This window comes from Protobothrops mucrosquamatus, unplaced genomic scaffold (assembly GCF_001527695.2).
Source record: "Protobothrops mucrosquamatus isolate PMUCROS unplaced genomic scaffold, P.Mucros_1.0 scaffold287, whole genome shotgun sequence".
Classification (NCBI taxonomy): Eukaryota; Metazoa; Chordata; class Lepidosauria; order Squamata; family Viperidae; genus Protobothrops; species Protobothrops mucrosquamatus.
The window spans coordinates 436043-448081 of NW_015386631.1; the positions used below are offsets into that span (position 1 = coordinate 436043).

Sequence of the window (12039 nt, forward strand, 5' to 3'; positions counted from 1 at the left end):
CATGCCAGAACAAATAGGCCATTTGTGCCAAGACTAGTTAAGGGTCAGCTCCAAAGGAGGGTTTCATGGCTTCCTACGTCTTCCCCGCTCCCGCTCAAGAGAGGCAGACAAATAAACAAAGAGCCAGGAAAATGCCAAGAAAGATGCATGAATCCAGGAGGGCCGGAGTGGATTTTCCCACAATGCCTCAGTGCCGGAAAAGCCCAATTCCTCCATCACATTCTGGTCCTTCCTCGGTGATGATATTCATTCTCTATGTACATATATTGCACGCAATCCTCTGGCCACATGTGTTCCCGCCTGCTAGTAGAACCGTTTCCGTTTCTCATCTGACTCAGACCGATATTCACGAGAGCCGATGCCTTTCTGAAGGTTGATGAGGGAATCCTTCATCTGTAAAGCAAAGACACCATCTTGAAAACACAAAACAGGTTGCCTGGAAGGCTGACGCTCAAAAATCAGCATGCAAGTAACACAACTGTGGAAGAGCTGTGTGGCAACTCAACAAAGCCTAGCAGATTTACGGCAGAACCCAGATGGTTTCCGGGGCATCAGATGTCTCCACTATGTATGAATAAAAGAGGGCCAGACCTGGAAGTAGGAAATGGGGGGGGGGGTGGAATATCCATTCCATAAGGATATCTGAATATGTGGTGAGGAGATCAAGGTATTGATTGGAGAGGCCAGGGTTTAATCCTCTCGTAGAGTTTGCTAATGATTTTGCCTTACTTTAGTATCTCTCAACCAAAGCTACCTAATGTAATTGTTATTGTGAGTATAAAACAAAAGATAATCTCACAGATAGGATCCTGCACAACTTAGAAGAAAGACTGGACATCAATTGTCAGGCATGAAAGAACAGGTCCACACGTGAATGTCTAGTTAATCTGATGTATTGTTACTCATGCCTATGCACAGGAACCTTCTTAGCTAACAATTTAGTACCTGCTAGGTGAAGAGAATTCAAGGGAGATTGGACTTAATTCATTTGTGGTTATGTAAGGATTCTGAGCTGATCCCTCTTTTAACTCTGCCCCCAGGTTTTGCCACTTCTCCTTCCTAAATGGAAGAAATCAAAACACAGACCAAAGTGGCTTGCTATTTTGTTTGACTTGCCTTCAATCTGCCTTCAATCCATGATTTCTCCCCTAGGTTGGAGGTAGCTCTCACCTGATCTAAGAGAACCACTGATGATTTGATGATCTCTCGCCATTTTTGGAGCTCTGTGTCATGATATTTCTGCTGGGACTCTAACAACTGGGCCCACTCAGTCTGAGATTGGGGCAACCTGTTGAGACCAAGAAACAAAGAGAGAAATAAAAGTGCTTGAAGCCAGCTGGGAGCCTTTCTTACAGCCAAAATTACATTACATGGCAGAGTATCTTGCATGCCAAAGTGAGTTCCTTGAGGAAACCCTGGTGAGTAAATGGGTTTAAACGTAAGAATGGACATGCTGTAGATCCCATCAGCTAAGGAGTGTCAACTGGTGGGGACTAGAAGATGGGCTTTTCTGCAGTGGCCCCTGGAACACCCTCCCTTTGGAGATCAGAATGGCCCTAAGCCTGTTAGCCTTTCATAAGTCCATTAAAAACCTGGCTATGTTCCCAAGACTGGGGTGATGAATATCTCAAGGGCCCCAATTCCTGGCTTTATTGATAACTGGCCAAGTATCTCGGCTGCTATGTATATTTATTTTGCGTGTTTTTTATTGTTTTTAAATGTTTTTAATGCTCTGATTGCAATATTGTGATGAGATGGGTGGCAAACAAATTTAATAAATAAACATAGTCCCTTCCAACTTTGCTATTCTTGAGATATATATATATTTTAATAGTAAGTCACCGGGAGTTATTGAGATGGAAGGAAGGAAGGAAGGAAGGAAGGAAGGAAGGAAGGAAGGAAGGAAGGAAGGAAGGAAGGAAGGAAGGAAGGAAGGGTCCCCATATATAAAGAATGTAGTTAAGAGAGTCTTGGGCTAGGTCACCATTGGTATCTAATCCTCTGTCTGCATCTGTTACCTTTCCTGTAAACGTAGCCCCTGCCATGCGGTCAAGGTTTGAGTTGTGTATTCCAACATCCACAGCTTGTAGAACAGCAACATATTCAGGATGACCAAAAGCACCAAACTGGGGAACAATGGAGAGTGAGAGAGAGAGTGTGTGTGTGTGTGAGAGAGAGTATATATATAAGCAGTCTTAGCAGCAATTCTTGTTCCCTGCCCCACCATTTTTTTAATGGCTGCGATCAAGAAACTCGGAGGGGCTTCAACAATAAAGCGTCAGCAATTTTGCATCACAAAGACACAATACCTGAAGCAGGGCTCAAATCATAAAATAAGGGATCAAAAAGCGATAAATGAAGACGGCGGCATTTGTGATGGAAAGGGTCCCTGCACCAGTTCTGTTTTTAATGGTTTCCTGAAGTCTTACTAGGTAGGAGGTGATCAAATGTTGGGGTGGGAGGGGGGTAGGGGAGTTGTTTCCCACCATTGGCCCAATTAGAACAAAGCAACATTTTCAGGCCTTCGGGGCAATAATGGCCAACCTCAAGGGCAATCTTTCTCAACGTTTTTACTCTAGAACAGTGTTTTTCAAACTTGGCAACTTTTAAGGGGTGTGGACTGCAACTCCCAGAATTTCCAGCTAACATTTTCTAAGGTTCTGCTTTAGAAGACCCTTTTGAGATCATTTTCAACTCTTAGGGAATCCCTTCCTTAAAATCGTTATATCTACAAGCTCTTACATGATTAATAAGTAGAAGTCCGGTAATAACGGTCATTTTCCACCTCCGTAGTGTCAGCACTGCATGGTGCATAGAGTTTTTTTTTTAAAAGTGTATTCTTTTTTTTTTTTTAGTCACCATCATTTCTTGGGGAACCCCAGTTAAGAAAGATTGCTCTAAGGCCCTTAAGGTGAGCCCTTAAGAGGTTAATTTTTGAAACTGCTCAAAAGCAGGAACAGTTAGAGAAAAAAGTCAAATCCTGGGACCGGGAAGAGCCTGTCGTCCACTGTCATGTTGGAGGCAAAGGCTTGTCAAAACCAAACCCCACTAATCAGGAAACTCCCTACTCCTTGCATGGAACATAGGCTGTGAGCAAGGCAGAGGTCTTCTCCATGATACTTCTCACCCAGTGAAATACTTTTTTCCCAAAAAAGTATGTGTGAACCCACCTTGCTAAAAACATCAAGAGCCTTTAGGCCAGAGATGTCCAACCTTGGCAACTTTGAGACTTGTGGACTTCAACTCCCAGTATTCCCCAGTCCAGCAAAGAATTCTGGGAGTCCACAAGTCTTAACATTGCCAAGGGTTGGACACACCTGCTTTAAAGCACAGCTCATGGTAGCTGCTCATCTTGGGTTTTATCCTTTGTTTATGATAGGGTTTGATTGTCTACTTGTGGGTCCTTTTTGTCTAGTCCATATTTCTCATTGTGCATCACTCAAAGATGATTCTGGCAAAAAGGTGTGCTTTATATCAAGGGAAGCAGGAGGAACGATAGATAGCAAGAGACAGGCTTGGCTCAATCTTCATTTGTGTTCAGTTTGAAGAACAGAAAAGAACGCAAAGGGTATTTTTTTTTTTTTTTAAAGGAAAAGCCAAAATAAATAATAAAAGCTTCAGCCCAAGAACGGAGAACCAGAAAATCTAAGCTGAGATCAGGCAGCCAGAGTGAAAGAGAGCCAGCTTACCAATTGAGATGCAAAGAGAGAAAGAGGCGGAAAAGAAGGTCAGTGATAAAAGGGAAAGAAGGCAATACCTGAAGCAAATCCTAACGGGAGCAGGAAAGAGAAAAGATGGGGGAAGCAAAGGTTAGGAGAGGAGAACATCACAAAGGAAGTTCTGAAGGACACGCACAAAGCAGGGAAATCACAGCGTGACAGGGCGGTAGGGAAGCACCCAACCTTGAGAAACCAGCAGAGGCAGATCGGCGTTAGACTCATCAGTATGACAAATATTAGAAGATCAGGTTAAGTAGGTTGACCAGGTTGGCCAAGAGACTTCTCAAGGAGAATGCAAGCTTTAAGGATTCGGGCCATGGAGAAGCTTGAAAATTTGTGGGAAAGCCACCAGTGCCTCTGGCATGGAGAAGGAAGAGGTGCTAATCCTTAGCTTCTTCCTGACTTTCTCCTAAAGGTTGTCAGAACCCCCTAAAGGTGGTCAGAAGTACACACTATTATAGTCTCCAACCCAGGAGTGGGCAACTATGGCAATTTTACTACCTGAGGCCTTCAATTCCCAGAATTTCCTGAGCCAGTCATGGTGAGAATTGAACTCCACGGGTCATAAAGTTGTCATAGTTGCCCGCTCCTGCTACAATCTAAGCAGACCATCTATTTTTCTAGATGTTCTCCCCCAATTCCAGCCTCTGCCACCAAACTCAAGTCTCAACTGGCATATGAAAAGCCTGAACACGAAAGCAATCAAGATAGCAATAAAAAAAATGTCTAGGTCGTAAAGCAATTAAGGTGTGGTATGAAAATTAAGATGGTTAAGCCAAGGTTCTGTTGGAGAGCTGTTAGCATGGATAAAGACAATAACATTTTCCGATGATGCTTTGTGGGACATTTCGTACCAGCAGGTGACGCTGTTGGCGGTGGCAGTTTGAAAAGAAAATCAAATTGTACCCATAGGGCAGTGATGGAGAACCTTTGGGCACCTTGCAGTGCCCAAACTGCAACCCAAAACCCACTTATGCATCGTCGGGTGCCGGGTGGGCGTGGTCCATTGGGTGGGTGTGGCCATTGGGTGGGCGTGGCTGCGGTGGTAACCGCAGACTGGGTGGGACTAAAAAGTTCAATCAATCAATTCCAACTTTGCAAGATCTTTTTTTTTCCCGCGAGAAGTTGAAATTGACTCATTGATTGAACCTTTTTTTTTTGTACACGGTGGCGGAGGCCTAAAGCGAAAAGGTTTTATAAAACCCAGCTGAAGGCCTAGGACTGGGGCGACGGTGCACGTGCCCACCGAGAGGGCTCTGAGTGCCGCCTCTGGCACCCGTGCCATAGGTTCGCCACCACTGCCATAGGAAGTTAAATCAATTTTGACTTATCCACAACTATGATGATAAGACTAGCCTTTTTGGTAGCCTTGACTTGTGAAATGAAACAGAGTAAGAGCAGGGAAGAAACTCATCATAAATCCATAGCAGAGGAAGAGGAAAAAAGAATCAAGGCAAGGACAAGGAGTTACTTACACACAACTAATAACAAGCAGCAATTTGGAGACATTCTGCAAGTGGAAGCTGCTGGGACTCTCTTCAGGGATATGCCGTGTTTGAGTGGAACCTGGAAAGGAGCAGATGTGCTTGACTGAAGGGACACCTTCATCAGAGGTTCTTCCCCCATCCTATCTTCTCAAAGCTAGCTGTGCCAGGAACAACTTCAAGCTATGTTTCACACATGCTCTTTGAGTGGGATGGGGACAGGGAGATTCCTGTTACAAAGGCACCCTGGAACCAGGCCACAGAACAAAGACAAAGTGTCTTCAACTGCCAATGTATCCAACAGAAATTAAACAAGGTGTGATCTCTAGAAGTCTGTGGTTAAGGTTGAAAATCAATTGATCTCCAACACCAGCCAAGGGAGGGATCAGACTTGGTCAATGAACTGGAGTCCCAAAGGTGCTTTTTGAAAAGGCAACTGGACTTTCTTGGGGGGGGGGGGTGTTTCTTGAAAACCTTTTGCTTCTCATTCAAAAAGCTTCTTCCATTCTTCAGGAGCTAAATGTTTTCAAGGGGAAAAATACCCAAGAAAGTCCAGTTGCCTTTTGGAAAAGCACCTTTGGGACAACCATGACTTGGAGGATGGAGAATCTCCATAGAACAACAACCTGAGGGGTTCCCAACCTTGCGTTATATATATAATCCTCCAAGAAATATAATTGACTACCACTGAAGATGCCTGTGTGTCACACCCTTGATAAAACCATACAGCTGGATCTCTTCCTGTCCCGTCAACCCTGTCATGCTTCATCTTTTGGAACTGGTCACACCATACCTGCCACACGCTTGATTCGACCTACAACTTCCTCATCTGTGGGAGTGGTAACAGGGCTCAGTACTTCCTCCAGATGAGGACCCCTCAAGTGTGTATGGGGTCGTTTCCTCCGCCGGACTGAGGATTGTTTGTTCGCCTTCTCTTTGGGTGACTGCCTGTGAAGTTCTGCTAGATATGAACTCTCGGTCTTGGTCAATTCACTCTCTGCCGGGGAGAAGACCGGTGGGAAAAAAAAGAACAAGGGAGAAAGAGGCATAGTTCAGCTTGGTCAAAAGACAGTGATCTCTTTTCAACCTCTAGTTTAGGCCAGAGAGGATGCAATTATTTTGTAGGTGAGACAACAATCGTCTAAAAAACGTCAACAATCAGGGCCTGCTTGGAATCATCTTGCAAATGGGTGAAGCCAACTGTATGGAGGAGAACCTAATGTCTGGATGACTGGGGAGGAAGGAATTTAAAATATAATGAAGGTTTACAGGTTCTTTGTTTTTCCACCTAAATTAGACAAAAGCATGATTTTTGTTAGGCAGATTGCTAACAAATCTCAGCGGTGTAATCCAGGAATATTCCATAGGAGGCAAATCCCAGGTTCAGTCAGAATCTGCAGGCTGGGCAACAAACTATTGTTCTGTTTGCTAGGTCAGGACCAGCATTAATACTTCAAGAGAGCAGAAGCGATTCATCTGTTCTGACAAGAACCTTGAGTGATTCCTTGTTCTGATGGCTCTTATGCATCTCCTTTAAAAAGTGCTGCTGCATTAAAATGCAGAGATAAATCTTAATATGAGTTCTTATTTATCAACCTAGACCTTTTAAGAAATCTCCAGATTTTATCTAGAGCAGGAGTGACCAACCATGGCTGGCTGGGAAATTCTGGAAGCCAAAGTCCACAAGTCTTAAAAGTTGCCAATGTTGAACATCTGTGATCTAAAGATTGAAAGCTGATCCCAACAAGTCCAACTTTATACCCTACAAACGAAAAGGCAAAGAAGGTAATTCCTTTAGAGAGGTTCTGCAGCTTCTCACCTAAGTGGCGAAAATAGTCATCAAGACCACTCCAAAAGTTCTTCTCAATGAAGGATTTCACTAGTCCCCATGGCTGTTTTCTGTAACGTAGCTCTGTAGAAACCCTGAAATGAAGAATTATAAAGATGAAAAAAATCTCAAAGACTATCTAAGCTCACTGTAGCTTCCCTATCAGTTGGCTGTCCAAATGCTAGTAAAAAAACAAGCCCCCATCTTCAAAGACCTTACATGAACAAGAAGAGTTCCTCAAGTATCTACTCATGTTTATCGGTTGGCTGTCCAGATGCAAATAAAAAAACAAGCCACCTTCTTCAAAGACCTTACATGAACAAGAAAAGTTCCTCAAGTATCTACTCATGTTTATCAGTTGGCTGTCCAGACGCTAGTAAAAAACAAACCACCATCTTCAAAGACCTTACATGAACAAGAAGAGTTCCTCAAGTATCTACTCATGTTTATCAGTTGGCTGTCCAGACACTAGTAAAAAACAAGCCACCATCTTCAAAGACCTTACATGAACAAGAACAGTTCCTCAAGTATCTTCTCATGTTTATCAGTTGGCTGTCCAGATGCTAGTAAAAAACAAGCCACCATCTTCAAAGACCTTACATGAACAAGAACAGTTCCTCAAGTATCTTCTCATGTTTATCAGTTGGCTGTCCAGATGCTAGTAAAAAACAAGCCACCATCTTCAAAGACCTTACATGAACAAGAAGAGTTCCTCAAGTATCTACTCATGTTTAGTTGGCTCAAATCTGTTTCTCTGAAAAATTTCACACCAAGTTTGTTGTTCCTGATCTAAATATTTTTCCAAAGTAGCTTCTTCCTCTTCTTTTAAAAAAATTGATTGCTGAGTTATAGAGATTCAAAAAAAATTATCCTGATCTTTACTGAAGTGACTCAGTAGCTACCAAAAATTACTTTCAGAAATGTATTGTTCCAGGCACAGAAACAGACACCAATCAAAGTTATTTCAGACAGAAGCCGTCATAAACAACACATGTTAATGTCACAACCTACTGCTAAGGGAAACTCACCTGAGTCGACATTTGTTCTTGGCAACACGCGTCAATGTGTAACGATTAATTGTGTAGAAATAATCGTGGTAGGGAACGTCATGAGTTAGCACCTCAGCATCTATAACATAGCACTCACTTTCTTGGCTTGCTTTGTACATTGTCTGGGGAGAGGAGAAAAGCAGCACTATAAATGGTCCCAGTTTGGTCTACTGAGGAGGACACAATGACTAGACTAGACTAGACTAGACTAGACTAGACTAGACTAGACTAGACTAGACTAGACTAGACTAGACTTGACTAGATTAGACTAGAATAGAATAGAATAGAATAGAATAGAACCTTAGAAGTCTTCTAGTCCAATCCCCTCCTCAAGCAAGAGAACCTATACCATCTCAGACAATTGACTGTCTAGCCTCTTCTTAAAAACCTCCAGTGATGGAGCACCCATGATTTCTGGGGCTAAGTTGTTCCACTGATTGATTGTCCTCACTGTCAGGAAGTTTCTCCTTAATTCCAGGCTGCTTATCTCTTTGATCAGTTTCCAACCATTGTTTCTCGTCCTTCCCTCTGGTGCTTTGGTGAACAACCTGGCCCCCTTTTCTTTGTGGCAGCCCCTCAGATACTGGAACACTGCTTTCATGTCTCCCCTATTTCTTTTTTTCTTTAAACTAGCCAAATTCAAGTCCCACAGCCGTTCTTCGTATGTTTTAGTCTCCAGGCCTTGTATCATCTTAGTTGCTTATATACTCAAGTGTTCCTATTTCAAGAAGACCATCAACTTGTAGACTTCAAAGGGCTAAAACTAAGCCTCTTACCTGAGTTTCAGTAACGGTGGCAGTTTTTGGAGCTAGGGGGTTGGTGAGTGTGATGGTGTAGAGAATAACTCTGCTTTGATTGCCAGTTTCTTCCTTTTTCCATGGATGAAAAACAACATCTAAGGAGAAAGGCAAGTGAAGGATGATTTTGGGGAGGGGAATGTTGCATCATAGAAGGGAGGAGATAAAGTTTCAGTTCCCAAGGGAAAGAAAAAATATTCTCCCACGATCAAGATCAAGTATTGCCGATGACCCCACCTCCACTTCAGCTGGCTGATCCAACACAACAGACACAGGACGTTATTGTTTAGCATGAGTCCTTAACTTGGCTCGGTTTCCCATTTTATTCAAACGACCACTCTTGATCCCTTTTTTTTAAAAAAACAAAACAAAACACACCCCGATACTGAGCCCTAGATGATTTGTTCTTGTAAAGACTGACTTTCTTCTGAATTCTTTCAGATCCAGAGATTGCACAGCAACATGTCGTTAAGAAGTCACAAGAGTCAAAAAATACCTTCCAAATTTGATGATTTCCCAAAAAACTAAAACAGTCTTAAAGAAAGCTTCCAATCTATGCTTCAATTTTTTTCCCCTTCAAAAGCAGATTCTTTCTCCCTCTCTTTTCTACCACGATTTGCTCAATTTCATCCAAAACAACATAAGAAAATTTGGAAAGTTCTGAGGCATCATAAAAGAAAGCTAATAAAATGGAAAGGTGGTCCCTTAAGTCTGTGGAGATTCTCAGTCATCCAGGTCACGGTTGTCCCAAAAGTGCTTTTTTTCAAGAGGCAACTGGACTTTCTTGGTTTTTTTCCTTGAAGACGTTTCGCTTCTCAACCAATTAGCTTCTTCAGAGATGTGTGGAACTAAAGAAGCTTCTTGGATGAGAAGTGAAACATCTTCAGGGAAAAATGAAGTCCAGTTGCCTTTTGAAAAAGCACCTTTGGGATGGTCCTTAAGCGTGTTTTGCAGGACTTTAATTTGCTTCAGTCAAAACTGAAGATGTCCTGTTGGGATTTTAAAAGACCGTAGATAGTTAAATTTTGATTGTGTACAGGGACTTAAAAAAACCTAAGAGGATTTTAAGCAACTTGCTTAAACTTTCTCACAGGATTGCATTTCTCTGGGAAATCCACCAGAATAAACGGAAAGCTGATTCCATCTCTGAAGCCCATCTAGTAATCCCTTTTGCAATAAACTGAGCTTCTTGAAGAAATAATCCAATGCTAATTACATAAACAGGGAAATATTTATTCTTGCACGTGAAAAAAAAGCTATTTTCTACAACTGCAGCTTTCTAATATTGTCAGAGAAGAGAAGTAGGCAATACTGGATGATCAGAAAGAAGTGGGACCTCATTGTTGCTTCGGCCAGGAATTTAAACATTTTAAAATAATTTTAGGAGGATTCTTTCTCCCCCCCCCCACATCCCAGTCTAAATTTTGGAACCCAAACCTTTGAAACTGCTATACTTTGGAGGATGAAAAGGTTCATATGTTGGAGACTCCTGGTCCATTCACAGAACAGTAAAAGCTTTGCAGATAAGGTTGAAAACACAGGGTGCCCTATTTCTATCTAAAAGGACTTTGAAATCCAACATGGGTGAGATGAAGCCAGCTGAAAGACAAGGTTGCTTACAATATACAGGCAGTCCTCAAACTTATGACCACAACTGAGCCCAAAGTTTATTTGCTAAGTGAGTTTTGCTCCATTTTACGACCTTTCTTGCCGCAACTGTTAAGTGAATTCACTGCAGTTCTGAAATTAGTAATGCTGTTGTTAAGTGAGACTGGCTTCCTCATTGACCTTAGAAGGTCACAAAAGGGGATCACATGAATCCCGGGACACTGCAACCGTCATAAATATGAGCCCATTGCCAAGTCTCTGAATTTTGACCATGGGGGGAGGCTTCAATGGTCTTAAGTGTGAAAAACGGTCAGTAAGTCACTTTTTCCAGGGTAACTTTGCACAGCCAGTAGAAGGATGGCTGTCACAGCCAGTAGAAGGATGGCTGTCAATCAAGAACTAGCTGTATCTGCTGATGAGTGCTTACCAGAAAACCGTCGTTGCTCCATGAAATCCCTTAGGAACTGAGAGTTTGTGAACAGCAGATCATAGAGCTTATCCACGCTAAAGTTGAAGACTTCATTCATATACTGTCGCCCGTTCAGATCTTCGTAAAAGGCCTGGACCTCCCCTGAAGAAAAAAGTGGAGAGCTAGCACGACAGATTCCTAGGAGACCTATCTTGGCAAAGGAGTAAGCAGAGGATTTTAATTGCCTATAAAAATAGAACACTGATGCTCCAATGGTGGAAAGGGGTCTAGTGTCAAGAGTGAAAATTGGGCAGCTACGTGCCTCTCTGTTTTCATCTTGCCATTAGAATAAGAGAGGGGGGGAGTTGTTGCTTTCGAATGGGTTAGTTAGAGAAACGGAAACTCTCCAGTTCTACGAACTTGCTGAGAGTCAGCAGTATGGAAACCTTTCAAGCAAGAGAACTTGTTTACATTAGTTACGTGGACCTCTGGGGGGTGAGGGGTTTGGCTGGGAAAGTCATTGTTATATGCTATGGTCTGATGCCTTGGGACTTTAGAGTTAGTTTTTCCTCGCTTTTACCAAGCCATATATTCAATAAAAAGTAAGCTTTTCAGAAATGAAAATAATCTTGGACTTTTATTTAGATACTTGAGCTGAAGCTTGACATCTACTGTAGGTCCAAACAGCTAAGTCCAACTGTGTTCAAAAAGTGAACCATAAATGCAAAAGCTTCAGTCAGAATAGAGCTGGAGGGGACCTTGGAAGTCTTCTAATCCAGCCTCCTGGTCAAGCAGGAGACTCTATACCATTTTCAGACAAGTGGCTGTCCAGTCTCTTCTTAAAAACCTCCAGCTTCAGGACAACATGACCCACCATTGTGATCACTACCATTTGAGATGCTCCTTCACAAGTCAAAAATCTACCTTCTTCGATAATATCAAACTTTTCTCTAGCTTAATTCTTATTATGGAATTTACCACGAGAATATTCATGGAGCCTGGTAACCATTAACCTAATAATACAGATTCCCTAAGTAATCCAACACAGAAGTATTAATACAAAAGATTTCATGTTTCTCAGAAAAATGAAGATGAGAATACATAATGTGAATGTCAAGTGATGTCCCGGTGCCTGGAGGCCGTGC

At 42.4% G+C, this 12039-nt stretch overlaps 1 protein-coding gene across 1 annotated transcript in view; it reads right to left on the reverse strand.

The window, feature by feature from the left end:
• Positions 1-303: 303 nt before the first annotated feature.
• The window catches only part of GRAMD1B (GRAM domain containing 1B), a 36525-nt gene continuing 24789 nt past the window's right edge, over positions 304-12039 (reverse strand). Inside the window, exons 9-18 of the mRNA XM_015814861.1 lie at positions 10913-11056; positions 8857-8975; positions 8060-8202; positions 7023-7126; positions 5997-6200; positions 5195-5285; positions 3758-3769; positions 2019-2126; positions 1171-1288; positions 304-393 (exon numbers count right to left, since the gene is read on the reverse strand). Coding sequence (XP_015670347.1) covers positions 304-393; positions 1171-1288; positions 2019-2126; positions 3758-3769; positions 5195-5285; positions 5997-6200; positions 7023-7126; positions 8060-8202; positions 8857-8975; positions 10913-11056 — 1133 coding nt within the window. The remainder of the gene's footprint in view (positions 394-1170; positions 1289-2018; positions 2127-3757; positions 3770-5194; positions 5286-5996; positions 6201-7022; positions 7127-8059; positions 8203-8856; positions 8976-10912; positions 11057-12039) is intronic.